This window comes from Mustela nivalis, assembly GCF_964662115.1.
Source record: "Mustela nivalis genome assembly, chromosome: 8".
Classification (NCBI taxonomy): Eukaryota; Metazoa; Chordata; class Mammalia; order Carnivora; family Mustelidae; genus Mustela; species Mustela nivalis.
The window spans coordinates 14,278,283-14,301,335 of NC_139027.1; the positions used below are offsets into that span (position 1 = coordinate 14,278,283).

Consider the following 23,053-nt stretch of genomic DNA (forward strand, 5'->3'; position numbering starts at 1 on the left):
TCTGACAAAGAAAAAATAAAGACTATATATTAGAGACCCATGGCTCCATCTTTCAAAAAGAACAGATAAATGCTTAGGAAGTGCCTTTCAGAGAAAGCAGAGACTATTTAAAGATTCAATATTATTCCCACTTAAGACCAAACACGTTACAACTCCACAGAGATGTTTCTATATATTTTCAGAAATTCATGCAACCAACACCAACAAACCTCTTAAGGAAACAAAAGGGAAATCGGTTTCGGTATCTGGTTTATTATTTATGTACTGCTAACGCTCCTTTCTTGTGTTTACCTCAGGATCCAAGTTTCTGAAAACATACATTCTTGTCTTCTCCATCATTGCAAACAAATCCGGATTGTCTTTGGCCCACTTCATTTCCCAGACATCTTTCCGCTCCAATTTTAACAACTCGCCAATGACTTGCTGTCCCGTGCTGTCTGTTACCCGAGCATCCAAGTCGAAGAAAGTGAGAATGCCTGAGATGTCTATGATAGCCAGACGACTACAAGTAATGGCATTGGAGAAGGGAAACAAAATTGTAAAATGATGATCAGAAATCACAAATATAATGACCCATAACTGTTCTGCAAAATCAGTTCATCTGAATCTGGGAAGAAGGCAGAAATGGCTTAAAGAAATAACTGGCTTTGAACAAATTCTTACAAATTTGATAGAAGACTTGGACTACTCTTCATTTTGCTTCCTTGTGAGGAAAAAATATCCAAGGGAATTAAAGCAACTGACATGCAAACAATTTAAAGTATTACGTCAGGATTTCTATATTTTGCCCAATTAAAGAAAAAGATCTAAACAAAGTATAATATAACTATTGAAATATAAATATAGTATAGTAAAATCACATGAACTGTAAGACAAGTTTAAAACAAACACACATCTTTGTATTTTTATATAAATCCAACAATCCTAGTTGATAACTTCTAAACCCGACAACTACATGAGGAGAATTTTCAGACTTACCTAGAGTTGCAGTTCAAGGATAACTGGTAGGCTCGACAATTAAGGGAATATTTTTGAATTAAACCAACATTGGGAAGACTATATCTCTGAATGGTGCCAGATTCACGACCCTATGGAAATTATTTTTGATTATTAAAGCATATTTACATAATGAAATTAAATTACAAATACAGGTCTCTCTATATGTTCATACATTTGTTTCCAAAACCAAAGTGATGCTGTCATAACTAATTCCCAATTCTGAAGTTAAATCACATTACTGATTACATATGTATCTTCTAATTTAATCAAAACCCTTTCAAAGTGGCTGAAGGTGATCTTTTTTTCATGTAGCATTCAAAAAAGAAGTCAGAAATCTAGCTGTTCCATAATACATAAATACTTATATCACAAGGAAGAAATAACAAGGGTTGTTTACATTTGTTGTCTAGGTTAATATGCAGGGTACATGAAAAGCTAAAATACAAAGCACTTATTGAATTAAATTTCATATAAAATCATATAAGATCACTATATGAAACAGCTGTTATTGAAATTGTCTGTATTTTTCATCTATAGCCACTTATCTGATACTAGTTAGTGGCAAAGGGAGATGGTCAGAATGCAATGATACAATGAGTATTAATTTAAATGGGTCTAAAAATAAAATATAAGGCCGCCTGGGAGGCTCAATTGGTTTAATGTCTGCCTTCGGTTCAGGTCATGATTCCAGGATCCTGGGATCGAGCCCCGTGTTGGGTTCCCAGTGGGAAGTTTGCTTCTCCCTCTCCACCATCCCCTGGTTCATGCTCTTTCTCTATTGCAAATAAATAAATAAAATCTAAAATAAATAAAACAGTATAAATTACTAAGCAACTCTGTGCAAGCCTTAACAGATCAACAGTTGGTGTAACAATCAAGAGAGAACTGTGGTTTTCAAACCCTTCTGTGCCTCTGGCCATGACAACAGGACAAAGCAGAGGGCCCCACTCGGCCAATCTTTCCCGCTCCCCATTTTAATCAGAGTGGCATTGTTCTTGCAGCATGATTCTCAAGAGGGGCCAACCAGAAAGCCTGGAAGGGGGAGGGGGATATTTTTTAATGTACAGAAGAGCAGTATGGGTTTCAGAAGGTTTACCATATTGGAGAATGAAATTTTGTTTTTGAAAACAGGGGTCCTGTTTCAAAGGTTTGAAAAAGTAATCATTCTAAAACCTTCTCCATTTCAATGGCAAAAAGAAGTTTAAAGTGCAGAAGATATTTTCTCCATTAAACTTCTGGCTGGTATTAAACTATCTGAGTACGTTTCTTTAGGTAGACTCTGTCATTTAGGAATTATGTCAGTTTTTGTGATTAGTTTGAGTTGCGTGTTATTTATTTCTGCAAATGTCAGAAACACAGCTAACACAACAATAACAACAAAATTTGCCATACAACAAAAAAATCCAAAAAGAAAAGAAAAGGCTCTGTAAGACAAACTGCTATAAAAACCCTGATGAGGAAAAACAAATACTACCTTCTTAGGACTTTGTCCCCCACAAAATTATCTAATGGCTAAAGAATGTAACTAAATACACACTATTAAGGCTCTGATTACATAATTCAAATTCAAGGGCTCCACCAGCATTACTAAAGTAAAGAAAACATTTAGTTCTAAAATTAATATTTTCAAATGTTAGAGCTCAAGAAAAGACACTGTAACAGTGATTTTATTTGAAAACTTTGCCCTAGACTTCTTCGCTTTACTGGTTAGCAAACACACTACCTCTTCATTTTACGTTTTATGAAAGTAGCTGAGCCAAATCCCTTTTCTAACACAAAACAGAAGGCCACAGAGAAGAGGGAGCTTTCGAAGACCTGCTACCACGGTCCAATCCATCCCGCACCCGCCAACCCTTGTGTGGCTCCTTCAACCCAGTGTCAAACTCTCCCCAGCGGGCCAATTTTAAAGACAGCTATTTTTGCAAATGCTTAACAATTTGTGAAGCAATCTTTAAAACTTTCTTACTTCTCATGTTGGACTTAGTAAGCCAGGTGCCCACAAGATGATATTCAAATCCGAAACATATTACTGGAATCTATATTTATAATTTAAACAATTATTATTCATAAAATCAGTTTGCTTCAAACTTACCACAATCAGTGTCTTATCAGATGCAGTTATGGCACAAATCGGATCCCGGGTACCCTAAAATAAATCGTTATTCTGTAACAAATATTTATTGAATGACTAATCTGACATGAGGTAGTAGGCAATTCACCTAGAAAAATTCTCCAATATATTTATTGACTTAAGATTTACTTAATGAGCACCTACTATGTGCTAGACACTGAACTAAGCACTGGAGACACTCAGATAAAATCTTTCCCTTCAGGGATTCCTCAAAAGCCTCCTGGGGAAGACAGCGAGCCCGACACCTTATTACAGTACAGTATGACACAAGTAGAGATGTGCTCGGGAATTACGAGCGTGACAGGAAGGAACATCTCACATACACAGAAAAGCACAGGGAGGCAAAACCCTGAGCTCAGACATAAAAGTACAGATGGTGGAAGGACAGACAGCTCGTGCCAGAATGAGGAAGGGGAAGTAGTGGCACAGTACTTCAACAGCCTGGATGGATCCCAAGGGCTTATATGCTTAGTGCGAAAAAGTCAATTTCAAAAGGTTACACGTTATATGATTCTCTTCATTTGAAAAATTCTCAGAGTGACAAAACCAGAGACAGAAACCGATTCATGGCTGTCGCGGGGCAGGGACAGGGTGGGGAGCAAGTGCAAAAATGGAGAACTAGCATGAGGCAAGTCCGTGCCCGATGGTGAGAATACATAAAACTACACGCATACATGTACATGTCAAAACTAGTGAAACTGAAACAAGGAATCGGGTGGCAGTCCAGTGAAGAGTGTCATTACCAATAGCAATTTCCTGTCTTTGATATTATCCCACAGTTATAGAAGATGTTACCCCTGAGAGAAGCGGGGTAAAAAGGTTCTACGTGCTGTATCTGTGCAACCTCCCGAGAGCCTATTATTATTTCAAAAATGGTTTTAAAAATCGAGGGGAAAAAAAGAGGCTGAGATAAAAGCTTTTCAGAATAGACATTTTTTAAAGAATTACTAGAATAACATGCTATTCAGTAAAAAAATAATTATTTGTCAGATGTCAAAATAAAATTACAGTATTTCAAAACTTACAGATACTGACATTTGCTGCAATCACCTACCTGAATTGCTTTACTATAATCAAGCACCCCATCCACTGATCCAGAAGGAGTATCATCAACATGATAAATTCTGGGGGAAAAAAAAAGGTGATCATTTCAAAGATGGTCTAAGTACAGGTTATGCCATTTCACAATCTCTAGAACAATTAAAGGACTGGATGACACCAATGAATACTACTACGTAACATAAATGTCCTGATTATTTTAAAGAGTTCTTGACACAGCTAGATCCCATAAAGGTAAAAACTACCTGCCAGGTGTTTACTAGTTATACAAATGATATGTTCCTGAAAGTTATGCCAAAAACTTATTTGGACATTGAATCACATATTTCCAATGCACTTTATTAAGCCCCAACAGATTATTTTACCTTACTCTGCAAATGAACATCACTCAGAAATAACTTCAATACACTAAGTTTCTCTGTCATTTCTCTATAATTTCCCTTCTGTCAATGTGCTTAATAAAGGTAAAGTTTAAAAGTATTTGGGAAGCTCTAATTAATGGAATTTTTGTTCTGAAATAAAGAATCATTCTTATGTTCCTGTGTTGTGAGGATGAACTACTTTTGGACTTTCCCCATCTGATACCTTCAATACCTTCAATATAATACTATTCACACCACAGCATCTCCACTTTACTTGTCTCCCCCACCAGCTGAGGAGGCAAAGACTATGTGCCTAGCACAGTGTGACACACTGTCAGGTGCTCTATGTTTGCTGGGAAAATATTAAAATGAATGATGGTGAATAGGGAAGATACATCACAGAGTAGCTATGAGGCCCTGGACAAGCCTCTAAGCCTCAATTTCTCCATGTGGAGAATAAGGGCAACCTTTGCAGGGTTTTTTAAGAGGCATAAATAAAATGATGTTTGTAAAGCACATATGAACAGAGCCTGATCAAGAAATCATAGATGGAATATAGGCACAACAAAATTAAGCCATTTTCTCTCTTTAAAATATCATGAAATTTTATCACTGTTAAATTGAAATCATGATTATACTTTTGTCAGTATAATGAGATCAAATGTTAAATAGAAATGTATTAAATGCAGAAAGAAAACATATTTTAAAAAAGAAAATAAATTTAGAGGTGCCAGGATTCTGCATTGTAATACATTGCTATTAAGTATATGCAGCTACTACTTCTACTTAGTTATCACAAAATAAAAGTCAAAGGTCAGAATAGGAGGTCTCCCAGGAGATCATGTGACCACCTTCCATCTCTTAAAACAAGTAGAGTACTACAAGAAAGGCCAATCTGAGTGTTTCAGAGCCAGATCAAGCCAGATCAACCAGATCAACCAGATCTATGTCCCATTTCTACTTATCAGCTGGTGACCTTTGGCAAATAATTTAAGCTCCTGTGTCTTAGTTTCCTCTCTGAAACAGGATTAATAAGAGTACTGACTAGGCTTACTGTAGTGTCTAGCATAAAGTATTCTTTTCTTACTACCATCATCCACCATATTTCACAGATGAGAAAATTGAGGCCCAGAGAGAACCTGCCCAATCACTAGAACTTGTAAGTGTGTCTCAGATAGAAAGAAAGGGAGATGCTGCCATCTTAAAACCAGAATATCTTTCGCTGGCTCTCAGAGGAACTTACTCTACTTACTCTATGAAGAGGCTAGACTTCTCAGTTCCAACTTTATCCTAAGACCTCCCAGCAGACTGTGGCTCTTTTACTTATTATTGCTAGCACTGTCACATGCTCTCCTGGAAAGAGGCCAAAGATTCTTTCTAGTTAGACTTTCAGAACTACTGAGAAAGCAAGATATAGTATTTTTCAACTATTCTGGGAGTTTTGTTATGTTTTGTTTAGAGAGGGAGAAGTTGGGAAGGTGGGGGGGTGGGAGACAGAGAGAGAATTTAACTGGCTCCATGCCCAACACAGAGCCAGACACGGGGCCTCAATCTCCCAACCCTAAGATCATGACCTAAGCCATAATCAAGAGTCAGACACATAACCAACTGAGCCACCCAGGTGCCCCTCAACTTTTTTTTTTTTATTTTGTTTTGTTTGGGGGTTTTTTAGTTTGTTTGTTTTGCTTCCACATGAATTCATGTATCTAAAATATTTACTAGGGACATTTCTCTGATCTTAGTACAAGAGTGAGTCTTAAAGGGAAGGGAAGATGGCATTAAGATCTCAAGCATGTGTGAGGGAAGATGATCTGACATGACCCCTACTGCCCACTCCCACCATCACAGGCCTATACCCTGATTAAGAATTATTAGCTTAGAACAGTCAACAAAATGCTTTATTTAAAGGCTTACGGTAATAACAAAAGGCCAAAAAAAGTATCACCAACAGAGACAATATAACTGACAAAACACAGTAAATGGATCTGCACCTTGAAACTTACTAAAGGGAATTCCCCCCATCCTAGCTCCTAACTTCTCCATGTGGTAGAGCCCCCTCTTCTATCACTTAACCCCAGCCCCCCTCGAATCAAGGGCAAGACAAAGAAGCCAAGAGACTACTTCGCCCCACCTGAAGACTTCCTCCCTAAGAACCTGCCTTTCTTATGGAGATTGATACTAGAATCATCCCCACCCTTCTGGAAAGACCCATACAACTAACCCATAAGAATGAAGATTTGGTTAGATTTTCAACTGAATAATCATATTTATGGTTTATCCTAATATGGTAAGAGTAAATGAGTGAGAATAGCTATTTCCTTATAAAAACACAGATTTCCACTCTTCATCTCCAAGTGCTGTCTTTTATTACACCACGCTACCTCTCATTTATTTTGATATTTAAACAAATAATTTGAAAGGTTTTGAAATTAATGGAAAAATATTATTTTTAGTAACCAAAACAATTTACAGTTCTCAAGCATGACAATTTATAATTAACTATGTCTGATTTAAATTTGATATGGTTGAGCTACTAAAAACCATGCATCAAAAGATATACCTTTCTCTCCCTTCTTTTCGAGACCGTGTGATCTGATTAATTTCCAATGCTGTGAGCTTCTTTGCCACACGATACTGCCAGGTATAAAATGCTTCTTTCGAAGCTGCTATCACATGGGTTTTGGTCATTGCAACAAATAATGGTACTATTAAAAAGAGCATTAAGACAATTAAGTTAGTTACATAGACACACAGAATGTTTGTGCTACAAAGAAATTGAGTGAGCACTGCGTTCAACCCCACATGTCAGACAATATACCTCACACACAGTCTCTGAAATCAAAAAAGAATCAAAGGCTTGTGGAACTATACAAAAACATTACATCAAAATGGATCAAAGATCGAAATGTAAGAGCTAAAACTACAGAAGTCCGAGGAGACAAAAAAATTAGGAATAATCTTTGTGATGGTGGATAAGACAAGAGTTCCTTAGACATGACACTAAAAGCACAAGCAATGAATCAAAAAGGAGATAAACTGGACTTCACCAAGTTGAAATCAAAAAAGCTAGTAATGAGGTACAATAAAAAATGGAGGCTCTTACTGCTAGGACAAATGAGGCAGAGGAGAGAACTAGGGATCTAGAAGACCAAATGATGGAGAATAAAGAACCTGAGAAAAACAGAGATAAACAACTATTGGATCACAAGGGGAGAATTCAAGAGATAAGTGATACTGTAAGATGAAACAGTATTAGAATAACTGGGATCCCTTTATGGACATTGGGGAAAGTATGTGCTATGGTGAATGCTGTGAAGTGTAAACCTGGCAATTCACAGACCTGTACCCCTGGGGCTAATAATAAATTTTATGTTAAAAAAAAAAAGAAGAGTAATTGGGATCCCAGAAAAGGGGTGGGGGAACAGAAGGTATATTGGACCAAATTCCCCTTAATTTGGGGAAGGAAAAAGGCATCAAAATCCCGGAGGCACAGAGAACCCCCCTCAAAAACAATAAAAATAGGTCAACACCCCATCATCTAATTGTGAACCTAACAAGTCTCAAAGACAAAGAGAAAATCTTGAAAGCAGCTGGAGACAAGAAGTCTGTAACCTAAAACAGTAGAAATATTAGACTGACAGCAGATCTGTCCACAGAGAACTGGCAGACCAGAAAGAACTGGGATGACATAGAGCACTAAATGAGAAAAATATGCAGCCAAGAATACTATACTCAGCTAGGCTGTCATTGAAAATAGAAGGAGAGATAAAAAGCTTCCAGGACAAACAAATACTGAAAGAATTCGCAAACACCAAACCATCTCTATAGGAAATATTTAAAGGGGTCCTCTAAGCAAAGAGAGAGCCTAAAAGTAACATAGACCAAAAAGGAACAGAGACAATACACAGTAACCGTCACCTTATAAGTAATATAATGACAATAAATTCTTACCGTTCAGTAGTTAGCCTGAGTGTAAATGGGCTAAATGCCCAATCAAAAGACAAAGGGTATCAGAATGGATTAAAAAAACAAGACCCATCAATATGCTGTTTGCAAGAGACTCATTTTAGACCCAAAGACACTTCCAGATTTAAGGTGAGGGGGTGGAAAACAATTTACCACGCTAATGGACATCCAAAGAAAGATGGGGTGGCAATCCCTGTATCAGATAAATTAGATTGTAAGCCAAAGACTATAATAAGAGATGAGGAAGGGTAATATATCATACTTAAAGGGTCTGTACAACAAGAAGATCTAACGGTTTTAAATGTCTATGCCCCTAACATGGGAGCAACCAATTATATAAGCCAATTAATAACAAAATCAAAGAAACACATTGACAATAATACAATAATAGTAGGGGACTTTAACACCCCCCCATGAAGTGTACAGACCATCTCAGCAAAAGATCAACAAGGAAATAAAGGTTTCAAATGACAAACTGGACTAGATGGATATCACAGATATATTCAGAACATTCCACCCCAAAGCAACAGAATACACATTCCTCTCTAATGCACATGGAACAATCTCTAGAATAGATCACATCCTGGGTCACAAATCAGGTTTCAACCAGTACCAAAAGACTGGGATCATTCCTGCATATCTTCAGACCACAAAGTTTTGAAACTAGAACTCAACCACAAGAGGAAAGTTGGAAAGAACTCAAATACATGGAGGCTAAAGAGCATCTTACCAAGAATGAATGGGTCAATCAGGAAATTAAAGAAGAATTTTAAAAATTCATGGGAACAAATGAAAATGAAAACACAACTGTTCAAAATCTTTGGGATGCATCAAAGCCGCTCCTAAGAGAAAAGTATATAGGAATACAAGCCTTTCTCAAGAAACAAGAAAGGTCTCAAATATGCAACCTAACCCTACCTAAAAGAGCTGGAGAAGGGACAACTGGGTGGCTCAGTTGGTTGAGCAGCTGCCTTCGGCTCAGGTCATGATCCCAGCGTCCTGGGATCGAGTCCCACATCGGGCTCCTTGCTCGGCAGGGAGTCTGCTTCCCCCTCTGCCTCTGCCTGCCATTCTGTCTGACTGTGTTCACGCTCTCTCTCTCTCTGACAAATAAATTAAAAAAATCTTTAAAAAAAAAAAAAAGCTGGAGAAAAAACAGCAAATAAAGCCTAAACCCAGCAGAAGAAGAGAAATAATAAAGATAAAAGCAGAAATCAATGAAATAGAAACCAGAAGAACAAAAGAACAGGTCAACGAAACCAGGAGCTGGTTCTGTGAAAGAATTAGTAACGGTGCCTGGGTGGCTCAGTGGGTTAAAGCCTCTGCCTTTGGCTCAGTTCATGGTCCCAGGGTCCTGGGATGGAGCCCCACATCAGGCTCTCTGCTCAGCAGGGAGCCTGCTTCCTCTCCTCTCTCTCTCTCTCTCTCTCTCTGCCTGCCTCTCTGCCTACTTGTGATCTCTGTCAAATAAATAAATAAAATATTAAGAAAAAAAATATTGATAAACCCCTGGCCAGACTTACCAAAAAGGAAAGAGAAAGGACCCAAATTAATAAAATCATGACTGAAAGAGGAGAAATCACAACCAACACCCAAGAAATACAAACAATTATAAGAACATATTATGAGCAACTATACGCTAGCAAATTAGACATCTGGAAGAAATGGATGCATTCCTAGAGACTATAAACTACCAAAACTGAACCAGGAAGAAATAGAAAATCTGACAGACCCATAACCAATAAGGAATTTGAAGCAGTAATCAAAAATCTCCCAACAAACAAGAGCCCAGGCCCAGATGGTTTCCCAGATAAATTCTACCAAACATTGAAAGAAGAATTAATACCTATTCTCCTGAAACTGTTACAAAAAATAGAAATGGAAGGAAAACTTCCAAACTCATATTATGAGGCTGAAACCAGAAAAAGACCCCATCAAAAAGGAGAATTACAGATCAATACCCCTGATGAACATGGATGCAAAAACTCTCACCAAAATACTAGCCAATAGGATCGAAGAGTACACTGAAAGGATTATTCACTATGACCAAGTGGGATGTATTCCTGGGTTGCAAGGCTGGTTCAACATCCACAAATCAGTGTGATATAATACATTAACAAAAGAAAGAACAAGAACCATATGATACTCTCAACAGATGCTGAAAAAGCAATTGACAAAGTACAGCATCCTTTCTTGATCAAAACTTTCTTGATCACAGTGTAGGGACAGAGGGTACATATCTCAGTATCATAAAGGCAATCTATGAAAAACCCAGAGTGAATATCATTTTCAATGGGGAAAAACTGAGAGCTCTTCCCCTAAGGTCAGGAACATGGCAGGGATGTCCACTATCACCACTGCTATTCAACATAGTACTAGAAATAGTAGCCTCAGCAATCAGACAACAAAAAGAAATAAAAGGCATCTAAATCAGCAAGGCAAAGAAGTCAAGAAGGCAAAGAACTCACTCTTTGCAAATGATATGATACTTTCTGTGGAAAACCCAAAAGACTGCACTCTAAAACTACTAGAACTCATACAGGAATTCAGTAAAGTGTCAGCATATAAAATCAATGCACAGAAATCAGTTATACTTCTATACACCAACAACAAGACAGAAGAAAGAGAAATTAAGGAGTCGATCCCATTTACAGTTGCACCCAAAACCATAAGATACCTAGGAATAAATCTAACCAAAGAGGCAAAGAATCTGTACTCAGAAAACTATAGAGCATTCATGAAAGAAATTGAGGAAAACACAAAGAAATGGAAAAACATTCCATGCTCATGGATTGGAACAAAAAATATTGTGAAAATATCTATGCTACCTAGAGCAATCTACACATTTAATGCAATCCCTATCAAAATACCATCAACTTTTTTCAAAGAAATGGGACAAATAATCCTAAAATTTATATGAAACCAGAAAAGACCCTGAATAGCCAAAGGTATGTTGAAAAAGAAAACCAAAGCTGGCGGCATCACAATTCCAGACCTCAAGCTCTACAAAGCTGTAATCATCAAAACAATATGGTACTGGCACAAAAACAAGAGACATAGATCAATGGAACAGAACAGAGAGCCCATAAATGGACTCTCAAATCTATGGTCAACTAAGTTTCTTCAACAAAGCAGGAAAGAAAAGTCGAATGGAGAAAAGATAGTCTCTTCAACAAATGGTGTTGGGAAAATTGGACAGCCACATGCAGAAGAATAAAACTGGACCATTTCCTTACACCACACACAAAAATAGACTCAAAATGGGTGAAAGACCTCAATGTGAGACAGGAATCCATCAAAATCCTTGAGGAGAACACAGGCAGCAATCTTTCCGACCTCAGCCACAGGAACTTCTTCCTAGAAACATCATCAAAGGCAAGGGAAGCAAAGACAAAATGAAGGACAAAATGGCAAGGGAAGCAAGGACAAAAATGAACTATTGGGACGTCATCAAGATAAAAAGCTTTTGCACAGCAAAGCAAACAGTCAACAAAACCAAAAGACAACTGACAGAATGGGAAAAGATATTTGCAAATCACATTTCAGATAAAGAGCTAATATCCAAAATCTATAAAGAACTTATCAAACTCAACATCCAAAGAACAAAGAATTCAATCAAGAAATGGGCCAAAGGGGCGCCTGGGCCAAAGGGTGGCTCAGTGGATTAAAACCTCTGCCCTCGGCTCAAATCCCAGGGTCCTGGGATCGAGCCCCGCATCAGGCTCTCGGCTCCATGGGGAGCCTGCTTCCTCTTCTCTCTATGCCTGCCTCTCTGCCTACTTGTGATTTGTCTGTCAAATAAATAAATAAAATCTTTAAAAACAAAAACAAAACAAACAAAAAAACACAGTTATCTTTAAAAAAAAAAAAATGGGCCGAAGACATGAACAGACATTTCTCTAAGATGACATCCAAATGAAGACTCTCTCTAAGAAGACTTCCAAATGAAGAAGTGCTCAACATCACTGGGCATCAGGGAAATACAAATAAAAACTACAATGAGATACCACCTCACACCAGTCAGAATGGCTAAAATTGACAAGTCAGGAAAGGACAGATGCTGGCAAGGATGCGGAGAAAGGGGAACCCTCCTACACTGTTGGTGGGAATGCAAGCTGGTGCAGCCACACTGGAAAACAGCATGGAGGTCCCTCAAAAAGGTGAAAATAGAGCTACCCTATGACCCAGCAATCACACTACTGGCTGTTTACCCTAAAGATACAAATGTAGTGATCCAAAGGGGCACATGCACCCGAACGTTTATAGCAGCAATGTCCACAATAGCCAAACTATAGAGCCTAGATGTCCAACCACAGATGAATGGGTAAAGAAAATGTAGTATATATACAATGGAATATTATGCAGCCATCAAAAAAATTTGCCATTTGCAATGACATGGATGGAACTAGAGGGTATTATCCTAAGGGAAATAAGTCAATCAGAGAAAGACAATTATCATACGATCTCACTGATATGAAGAATTTAAGAAACAAGACAGAGGATGATAGGGGAAGGGAGGGAAAAATGAAACAAGACGAAACCAGAGAGGGAGACAAACCATAAGAGACTCTTAATCCCAGGAAATAAACTGAGGGATGCAGAAGGGAGGTATGTGGGAGGGGTGGGGTGGCTGGGTGATGGACATTGGGGAAGGTATGTGCTATGGTGAGTGCTGTGAATTGGGTAAGACTGATGAATCACAGACCTGTACCCCTGCAACAAATAACACATTCTACGTTAATAAAAAAATAAAAACAGTAACAATTTTTAAAAATGGGCAAAAAATCTGAACAGACATTTCTCCAATGAAGATATACAAACAGCCAGCAAGCAAAGGAAAAGATGTTCAACAGCACTAGCCATCAAGCAAACGCAAATCAAAACCACAATGAGATACTACTCTCCTGTTTTAATAGCTAGAATCAAAAGGCTAGACATTAATGAGTATTGCCAAGAATGTACAGAAATGGTAGGAAAATAAAGTGGTGCATCCATTTTCAAAAATAGTTTGGCAATTTTTCCAAATGTTAAATACAGAGTTATTACCACATGCCCCAACAAGTCCACTCCTAGGTACATAACCAAGAGAAATGAAAACACATGTCCACACGAAAGCTCACACATAAATGTTCAGAACAGCATTGTTTTGAATAGCCAAAAGGTAGAAATAGCCCAAATGTCCATTAACTGATCAAAAGAGAAATCAAATCCCACTCCCTCCTCCTGTCCCCACTACTATTACTGCTTGGTTTGGGCCTGTATCCTTCCCTCTGATCTCACGCCTTAAATTTCCTCATTAATTTAGAAAAGAAAATTCTCTGAAGTCCCTTCCTAATTTTGAAAAATATTCTCCTAAACATATAACTTTTTTTCATCTGTTCTGTTTTTCTTTTAAAATTTTATTTATTTATTTGACAGAGAGAGCGAGCGCACACAAGCAGGGAGCATGGAAGGCAGAGGGAGTGGGAGAAGCAGGCTCACCACTGAGCAAAGAGCCCTAAACGGGGCTTGAGCCCAGGACCCTGGGATCATGACCTGAGCTGAAGGCAGACACTTAACCAACTGAACCACCCAGGCGCCCCTTTCTGTTCTGTTTCTTAAAAAACATTTAATTAAGCTCCTACTGTGTACCCTTTTTTTTTTCCAAAAGATTTTATTTATTTGACAGAGAGAGATTACATAAGCAGAGAAGAAGGGGAGGGGGGGCCGGAGCAGGCTCCCTGCTGAGCAAAGAGCCCGAAACAGGGCTGGATCCCAGGACCCTGATATTATGACCTGAGCTGAAAGCAGAGGCCTAACCCACTAAGCCACACAGGCGCCCCCTACTGCGTGCCCTTTGATGACACAGTCTTACGAAGACTATCTTAAAAACTTAAAAATGGAGGAATAAATAAGTAAAATAACTTGCCCATGGTCACAAAACAAACTAAACACCATAATAAAACTAAGCTTGCACACACAAAATATATTAAAACAACAACAAAAAAATCCTTCATAAAGATCAGTTTCATATCTATTTTCTAAACTCATGAATGATTAGAATAGGGTAAAACTTATGTTTTATTAAATACTAAGCAAAGTATTCATATGGCCAGAATAAAGGACTGGTGTTAATAGCTACCATTTCTGGAGCTCTTGCCACAGTCCAAGTAGATATTTAAGGCAGTAAGAGACTTAGAAAGTGGACAAAGAATTAGAAACCAGCTAATGGTAAAATCTTAATTGAGTAGATTACCAACTTTGAGTTTCAAATTCAAGAATTTTTACATGCTAAGTAATTCAGTATAGTTGAATCATACTAAAAAAAAATTTGTTTTCATTATAATTGTCGAGATTTTTCTATTCAAAACAGATACTATTGTTGAACTCTAGAGGGAGCCAGAAGCCTTTCCTACAGGGGACAAGGGGTTGAAAAGCAGTTCTGGAGAAGGGTAGCAAAGACCTGGGGATTGCGGAGTGGGATGAACTTGCACGCCAGGCCCAGGCTTTGCTCAGCTTTCTCTGACCCCCGCTCTCCACTAAATCCTAACACATTTGTTAAATGTTTAGTAAATTCTACCACAGACACTCTAATGCCAAATATTATGCCCTCAGTATGGTATGAAAGAAGATCACAAACCCTTAAACTATTTTCTAATACAATTTTTCTTAAGTATATAAAATTATTCCTCTACCCACTGTTTACCTACAACTAAATTATATTCATGTTCCTTTCTCTTTTTTTAAGATTTTTTTTATTTATTTGAGAGAGGTAGTAATAGAGATAGCAAGAAAGAGCACAAGTGGGAAGGAGAGGGAGAAGCAGGCTCCCGATGAGCAGGGAGCTCGCATGCGGCTCAATCCCAGGACCCTGGGACCATGACCTGAGCTGAGGACAGGCACTTAACCTACTGAGCCACCCAGGAGTCCGGTTCCTTTTTGATACATCCTTAATAATCACAATAACTAATCGTTAGCCTGATTAATTCAAAAGTAAAATGTTAGTGGTTCCATGAAAGAGTCAGACTTTGAGATTCAAGCAACAGGTACTTGCTTAACTCTGTGGTCATAGATAAATCACTTATTCTCTCTGAACCTCAGTTTACTCACTGCAACTGAAGATGATAATACCAAGCTTATACAGTTGTTTGAAGATTAAAAGAGATAGTAAACATAAAGCACAGTACAGTGCCTGGAATAGAATAAAGGCTTAATAATCACTTCAAAGCCAGTATTGATTGAATTTTATATATATATATATAATTCATATATATATTCACATTCATATATAAATATATATAAATATTTATATATAATATTATTTATATATAATATTATTTATATATAATACATATTTATATCTATATAAATATATATTTAAATATTTATATCTATATAAATATATGTAAATATTTATATATAATATATATTTACATATATTTATATATAATATAAAATATTTTATATGTATATAATATATATACCAGTATATATTATAATATACTAATTATAACTGCTAGCTATATACAATATATAATTATGTTAATATATAACAAACATACTCCATAGTATCTACTCTCACTCACACAACTACTCCATGAGGTTGGCATTATTATCTGCAGGTAGCAGATGAAGACACAGAAAGATGGAGGGATTACATAACTTGCTGAAACACACAGCTGGGAAGTGGGAGAAGGGGGGACACAAGCCCTGTTAATCTCTCTCCAGAAGCCATGTCCTTAACCACTATGCCATACAGCTTCTCATTAAGGGTTAATAAGAATTAGATGTGGTTACTATTATTGTCTTTACCTTTATTACCTACATAGGTTTTTATAATAAAATCACATACAAACCCACGGATCAGTACAAAAAACAAATACAAATGTACCTGAAACATACATTCTTTTGAATCAGCAGGTAGTAGTTTCAGCAAACTCATATGGGTAGATAATCCTATCTACAAAAATTGTGCTAGATCTTCATTAAAAGATCTACCCGATCCAGGTGGATTTGTTCTTAGTTTCCTAGAACTAAACCTCCAGGAAAAAGAATCCAAATTTTAACAGAACATTTTAGAAAAAGAACACAACCAAGATAAAAGCACTCCATGTCCTTCTCAACTATTCATCATCTGGGAAAAAAAAAATTCAAATATCTAGAATGTTGGGGAAAAAAATTTTAAGAAAACGACAATCTCTTCAACAAATGGTGTTGGGAGAATTGGACAGCCACATGCAGAAGAATGAAACTGGACCACTCTTTTAAAACCATACACAAAAGTAAACTCAAAATGAATGAAAGACCTAAATGTGAGACAGGAATCCATCAAAATCCTAAGGAGAACACAGGCACCTCTTTGACATCAGCCAGAGCAACTCCTTCCTAGACATGTCTCCAAAGGCAAGAGAAACAAAAGCAAAAAGGAACTATTGGGACATCAAAATAAAAACTTTTGCACAACAAAGCAAACAGTCAACAAAACTAAAAGCAACCTATAGAATGGGAGAAGATATTTACAAATGTCTTATCAGATAAAGTACTACTAGTATCCATAAAGTATAGTGCTAGTATCTATGAAGCACTTATCAAACTCAACACCCAAAAAAACAAAAAGTCCAGTCAAGAAATGGGCAGAAGACATGAACAGATATTTCTCCAAAGAAGTCAAAATGACCAACAGACACATGAAAAAACGCTCAACATTGCTCGGCATTAGGGAAATACAAATCAAAACCACAATGAGATACCACCTCACACCAGTCAGAATGGCTAAAATTAACAAGTCAGGAAAAAACAGATATTGGCGAGGATATGGAGAAAGAAGAGCCCTCTTACACTCTTGGTGGGAATGCAAACTGGTGCAGCCACTCTGGAAAACAGTATGGAGGTTGCTCAGAAAGTTAAAAATAGAGCTAACTTAGGACCTAGCAATTGCAGTACTAGGTATTTATCCAAAGGATGCAAACATAGTGATTTGAAGGGGCAGCCCAGATGTCCATCAACAGATAAATGGATAAAAAAGATGCGGTGTGTACATACGTATATATACATACACACACACACGCGCGCGCACACACACACACACACACACACACGCTGGAACATTATCCAGCCATCAAAAAGAAAGAAATCTTGCCATTTGCAACAACAATGAATGGAACTAGAAGGTATTACACTAAGCAAGATAAGTCAGAGAAAAGCAAACACCATCTGATTTCACTCATGTGGAATTTAAGAAACAAAACGAACACAGGGGAAGGGAAAGAAAAATTAAATAAGATGAAAACCAAGAGGAAGGCAAACCATAAGAGACAATGAACTCCAGGAAACAAACTGAGGGCTGCTGGAGGGGAGGTGGGTGGGAGATAACCGGGCGACGGGCAGTAAGGAAGGCACTAAGGAGGGCACTTGACATAATGAACACCAGGTATTATATGCAACTGATGAATCTCTAAATTCTACCTCTGAAACTAATAAAAAAAAAATAATGCTTCCATTAACTGAACTTTGTAACATTAAGAAGCTGTAGTTACTAAGCAAGCAAGGATGTAAAATAACTTAAAACAATCGAGGAATTCACATATAAGTGAAACCTGCTTGTAATATTTTAATGCTGAGGCCTGAAATAAATGTCTACATCTGTAATGTTCCCCTACCTTTCTACTTATTCATTTCTCAGCCCCTTAAAGAGCTGGTAAACTGAAACTGCACTGACATGTTTTCATAAAATTGCCTATTTCTAGATTATATGGAGGACTCAGTGCATGTGTTAGAGACCATCACTAGAAAGCCACTGATACGGTTCCACCAAAATGGCTAAAGGACAGGCCCCTGGTACTTTCCAGGCACTTTCCATGCCTTCAATCCTCTGCAGATGTTGTTTTCTCTCCTTAAAAGGTCACCTGAAGAAATACTCATCTTCAAAATTCAGGTCAAATTAAATTAAGTAGGAAAGATGTCCCTGTTGTCCTTACTCACCAACATGCACTTATCCAATACCCAGCACAAAACCAACCACACAGATGGGGAGCAAGCAGTAAGCCAGTGTTCAATGGAGTAACTATATTTCATTATTTATTTAAATATCCTACAGCAAGTTTCATAGTCAATGTCTTCTAACTCCAGATCCCTGGTACAGGACCTGAAACTCACTGAATTTATTTATTGCTAAATAAATGAATTATCATTTTCTATTTTCGTGACAGAAAATAAATATTTTCCATACATTCAATAAACATTTGTTATGGGTAAGCATAGTGTTAGGTAGAGGAGATACATAAATGAGTAAGACATAGATCCTTAAGAAGCTCAAAATCTTGTGGGGAAGACAAACAAGAAAATCGATAATCATAGTGCCCAGTAAAAAGCAATACTGTCAATAGAAGTGCACCTAAGGTATTTTAAGGGTGCAAAGGAAGAGCACCAAAAATGGGTACCTAACTCCTTTATGTATAGAACAAGAGACACATAGACTAAGTTTCTATAATAAAGTATGAAGTTCTTTTAAAAAGTTTCTAAAGAGATTATCCGGAGGAAGAGGAGGTAGCACAAGGAAAATTACACTTTCCAGAACAACATCAGTTGCATACTTTTTTCGTTTTAGCCTCTGGTCCTCATGAAAATTTGGCATACAAACTGAAAAAAAGGAATTTTACAGGATATGTATGAAACAAAAATGTTGAGTCCTTGGCTGGGTTTACTGCAGACCAATGAAAGACCTGTTTATTAAAATTTCAGCCAGCGTGACGGCAAAAAAAAAAAAAAAAAAAAGTTTTGAGACTCAAAAATACAAATAATCATGCCCTCAAGTATTGGCCATTTTATGAAGGTGAGGGATTGACATCTGGCTTTATGAAAAAAAAAAAAAAATAGACTACCTGTGATCGAAATTACTTTGTGGCTAAACGTATCATCATTATTCTGTTAGAACTTATTTGATATCAAAAGAAAAAGCATATAATCTAAAGAGTGACAGAATTCACATCTTAAAGACTGTTAGGTTTCTAACAGAAGACATTCATGTAACAAGAATCTGTAAGAATTTCAGGGAAGACTTTTAACAAGGAACAATAACATACACATGTGTGCACATATGTAAACATATAGCTAAGTAACAATGAACATAAGACATGAAGTTGAAAAGTTTCACTATATAACAGTGAGTCACCAAGACCCTGAACAGAGAGCATAAAATCTTTAAAGCCAGTATTTCTCACATTTGCTTGTATCACCCAAAAAGTTTAGCAAAATACAGAGGACAGACACTAACATTTGATTAAGATTGAATATGAAAACTAAAAAAAAAAAGACGAGCTCTCAGATTCAGAAAATAATTCAATTGGTTTTCAATTTCTGAAATCTATTAAATTTTCTAATACCATATCCAATAAACTATCACACTTTAAAAAAATGTTAGTTTTGGAAGTTGCAGTGAAATGGCAACAAAATATTTGGTAATGATTTTTAAGAAAAAACTTAAGAGTAAGACATGCAATTTTTTAATGATGACTTTCATAGCTGTTGGCTAGAGGGAATTGTAAATCTAAAGTAACAAATGTCTTCTGAAAACAAAAAGTCAGGAATTTTTGAAAGCTGTCCCTATTAATAGACTGATTTCATTAGAAAAATCTGGAAAGAGCAAATGCACTTTTACAAGCAGCTAAAGTGTTTTTATGGAAGAGAGGTATTTACAAGCAGTTTATTAATAATAAAAGTGGTTTAACAGCAAAATTCTTTCTATAATCCTCAATTTATTACATACTAATCATTATGCTGCATACCAATTCTTATACAATTATATTTCCCATTGAAAGCAAATGATGGCAGTACAGCGGTAATGAGATTACTGTGGCTTTTAGATACAGTAATCTACAACTTATTCTATTAAACAGGAGACTTCTGATAGTGAAGTGGAGCATTATTAGTAATTTTACCATGATAATAGGCATAAACTGGTGCTGGACTTGGCAAACCAGGAAGAACTGTCATCCTTATTTTGGAGAATAGCATTTTAATTAATACAATTGTTAGGTTTTTAAATTAGTGTTACAAATAAAATTTGATTAAAGAGGGAATAGACATTAACATTTACTTACCAATATCAATATATTTGGGATCCAAAGGTGTGCCAATAGAATTACAAAGAACTAGCACAAACTGTGAACAAAAAACAGAGTATCAGAATTTCTGCTTCTTTATGATAAAGGAAACAATGCTTAAAATATCATGCTTATCTCTTTAAAGTATCACAATTGGGAAATAACTGATAAAACTGTTAAGTGCAAAGAACATAATCTACAGCATTAAACATAAAGAAACATGAATTAAAATTAAAACAAGGCTGATTCCTCAAATCAGTTCAAAACAAGTTCCAACTAATGGAACACTGTGTTTTTTAAGAGGCCACCTAAGAAACGCAAGTACACTACTTTTCATTATTTATACTTCTAAAATTCCTGATCAACTGTAACCTCAAAACTCACTTTCATCCTACATAAGAACTAATTTGTTACCGTTGCACCGAATGTCCCCATCTCGTTCTCCTCCTTTGAAGCAATATAAAAAATTCAGAAAAAATCAGTTAACTCAGAAAAAAACATAATCCAATCTAGCGAAAAATGATTTACAATGCCCGCTAGTTAGCACAAACACCATTACCAGTAATTAATATTAGGGAAAATAATCAAGGATAATGCACACTTTACACCATATTATTCTAAAGTGATAATTTCATTTTTCTTACTGTTAGTTACCTTTTCTATTATCTTGTGCTAAGAATACTGTTTTACTTAGATGTTCTCCTGAAAAGCATAATGATTTCAAATAAACCAATTCTCTATGTACTATTTACAGTCCTTCTCTTTCATTTTTCAGCTTCTCAAGTAAAACTTCTTTAATTTCATAAATATAAACTAAATGGATCTTTATGCACTGTTGGTGGGAATGCAAACCATTAGAGCCACTGTTGAAAACAGTACGGAGGTTCCTTCAAAAGTTAAAAATAGAACCAGCCCATGATTGGGGACTCGCACAACTGAGTATTTACCCAAAAAATATAAAAACAAGAATTCAAAGAGATAAATGCACTCTTATGCTTACTGCAGCTTTATTTACAATAGCTAAACTATGGAAGCAACCCAGGTCTCCATCAACAGATGAATGGATAAAGAGGATGTTGTGTATTGATACATATGATGGAATATTATTCAGCCATTAAGAAAAAGAATGAAATCCTGCCATTTCCAACAACGTGCTTGAAGCTACAGAGTATGTTGCTAAGCGACATAAGTCAGAGAAAGACAAAGACCATATGATCTCACTCATATGAATTAAGAAACAAAACTAATGAGCAAAGAAAAGAAGAGAGAAACAAACCAAGAAACAGACTTTTAACTCTAGAGAACAAACTGATGGAGGCAGGCTGGGGGGGACGGCTGAAATAGGTAAAGGAGATTAAGAGTACACTTGTCAAGATGAGCAGTGAGTCATGTGCAGAACTGTTGAATTGCTATAATGTACACCTGAAACTAATATAACATTGTGTGTTAATAATACTGGGATTCAAGTTAAAAATTTAGGGGCACCTGGGTGGCTCAGTCAGTTGAGTCTCTGACTCTTGATTTCGGCTCACGTCATGATCTCAGGGTCCTGAGATCAAGCCCTGCATCAGGCTCCATGCTGGCAACAGAGTCTGCTTGAGACTCTCTCCTTCTCTCTCTGCTCTACCCCCCTCCCCCCACCACCCCCCTCCCTGCTCCGTTCACATGCAGGCACACAGGCTTCTCTCTCTCTCTCTAAAAACAAATAAATAAAATCTTTTAAAAATAAACAAAATTAAAATTTGAATGAAAAAATAGAAGAATGTTTCAAAAACTTTTTAAGAAACTGAAGGACAAAAATTATATCAAAATATAATTTATTATTCCACTACTTTAAAAAAGCTGATTTACTGCCATTAAGTGCTACAAATAACTTGTATTTTTTAATCCACATATAATCTACATGCTCAAGGTTAAAGAATGATGTAGTTCCATAAGACTTCTTCCTAAAAAACAGAAGTTCCTCCCAACTTCCCATTTTCTGCTCCCTGAAGTAACAACTTCCAGCTCCTTTAATTCATCCTTTTAATATTTACCTCCACAAATCTAAGTAATGTGTTTATGATGCTAGGTCTTGTTTTGTTCAGTTTCAACCTGGGACATTCTCTGACTTCCCACTATCACCGACAGGTATGGACCTCTCTTTCAGCCGCCTTCCCAGCACCCAGCACATGGGCACACTCCTTTGCCTCCAGCTTTCCACCTACCATTTTGTTAGATCAGAATTTCAGGGCTTAATCTGGTCATTACACTCCAAATAAAAAGGCTCTATTTAGTTAAAAATCCACTTAATTAAAAAATTCATTTAAAAAACATCATTTTGACTATATAAGTGTTATTCATCACGGAGTTGTAAGTATGTCACGATTTATTCTCCTTTCAAGTGCATTTACTTTTCCCTGCGGTTGGTAATTGTCTTTATTTTTTCTCTTTGCTACGTTCTCTGTATTGATTAC

At 36.7% G+C, this 23,053-nt stretch overlaps 1 protein-coding gene across 4 annotated transcripts in view; it reads right to left on the bottom strand.

The window, feature by feature from the left end:
- Positions 1 to 23,053, bottom strand: part of WDR35 (WD repeat domain 35) — a 61,925-nt gene that overhangs the window by 18,228 nt on the left and 20,644 nt on the right. For 2 of the 4 annotated variants that reach the window (XM_082744185.1, XM_082744183.1), the window contains exons 11-17: positions 21,012 to 21,044; positions 20,595 to 20,655; positions 7,112 to 7,256; positions 4,185 to 4,254; positions 3,092 to 3,145; positions 979 to 1,088; positions 292 to 502 (exon numbers count right to left, since the gene is read on the bottom strand). In XM_082744185.1, coding sequence (XP_082600311.1) covers positions 292 to 502; positions 979 to 1,088; positions 3,092 to 3,145; positions 4,185 to 4,254; positions 7,112 to 7,256; positions 20,595 to 20,655; positions 21,012 to 21,044 — 684 coding nt within the window. The remainder of the gene's footprint in view (positions 1 to 291; positions 503 to 978; positions 1,089 to 3,091; positions 3,146 to 4,184; positions 4,255 to 7,111; positions 7,257 to 20,594; positions 20,656 to 21,011; positions 21,045 to 23,053) is intronic. The other 2 variants (XM_082744186.1, XM_082744184.1) reach the window with 1 other exon arrangement.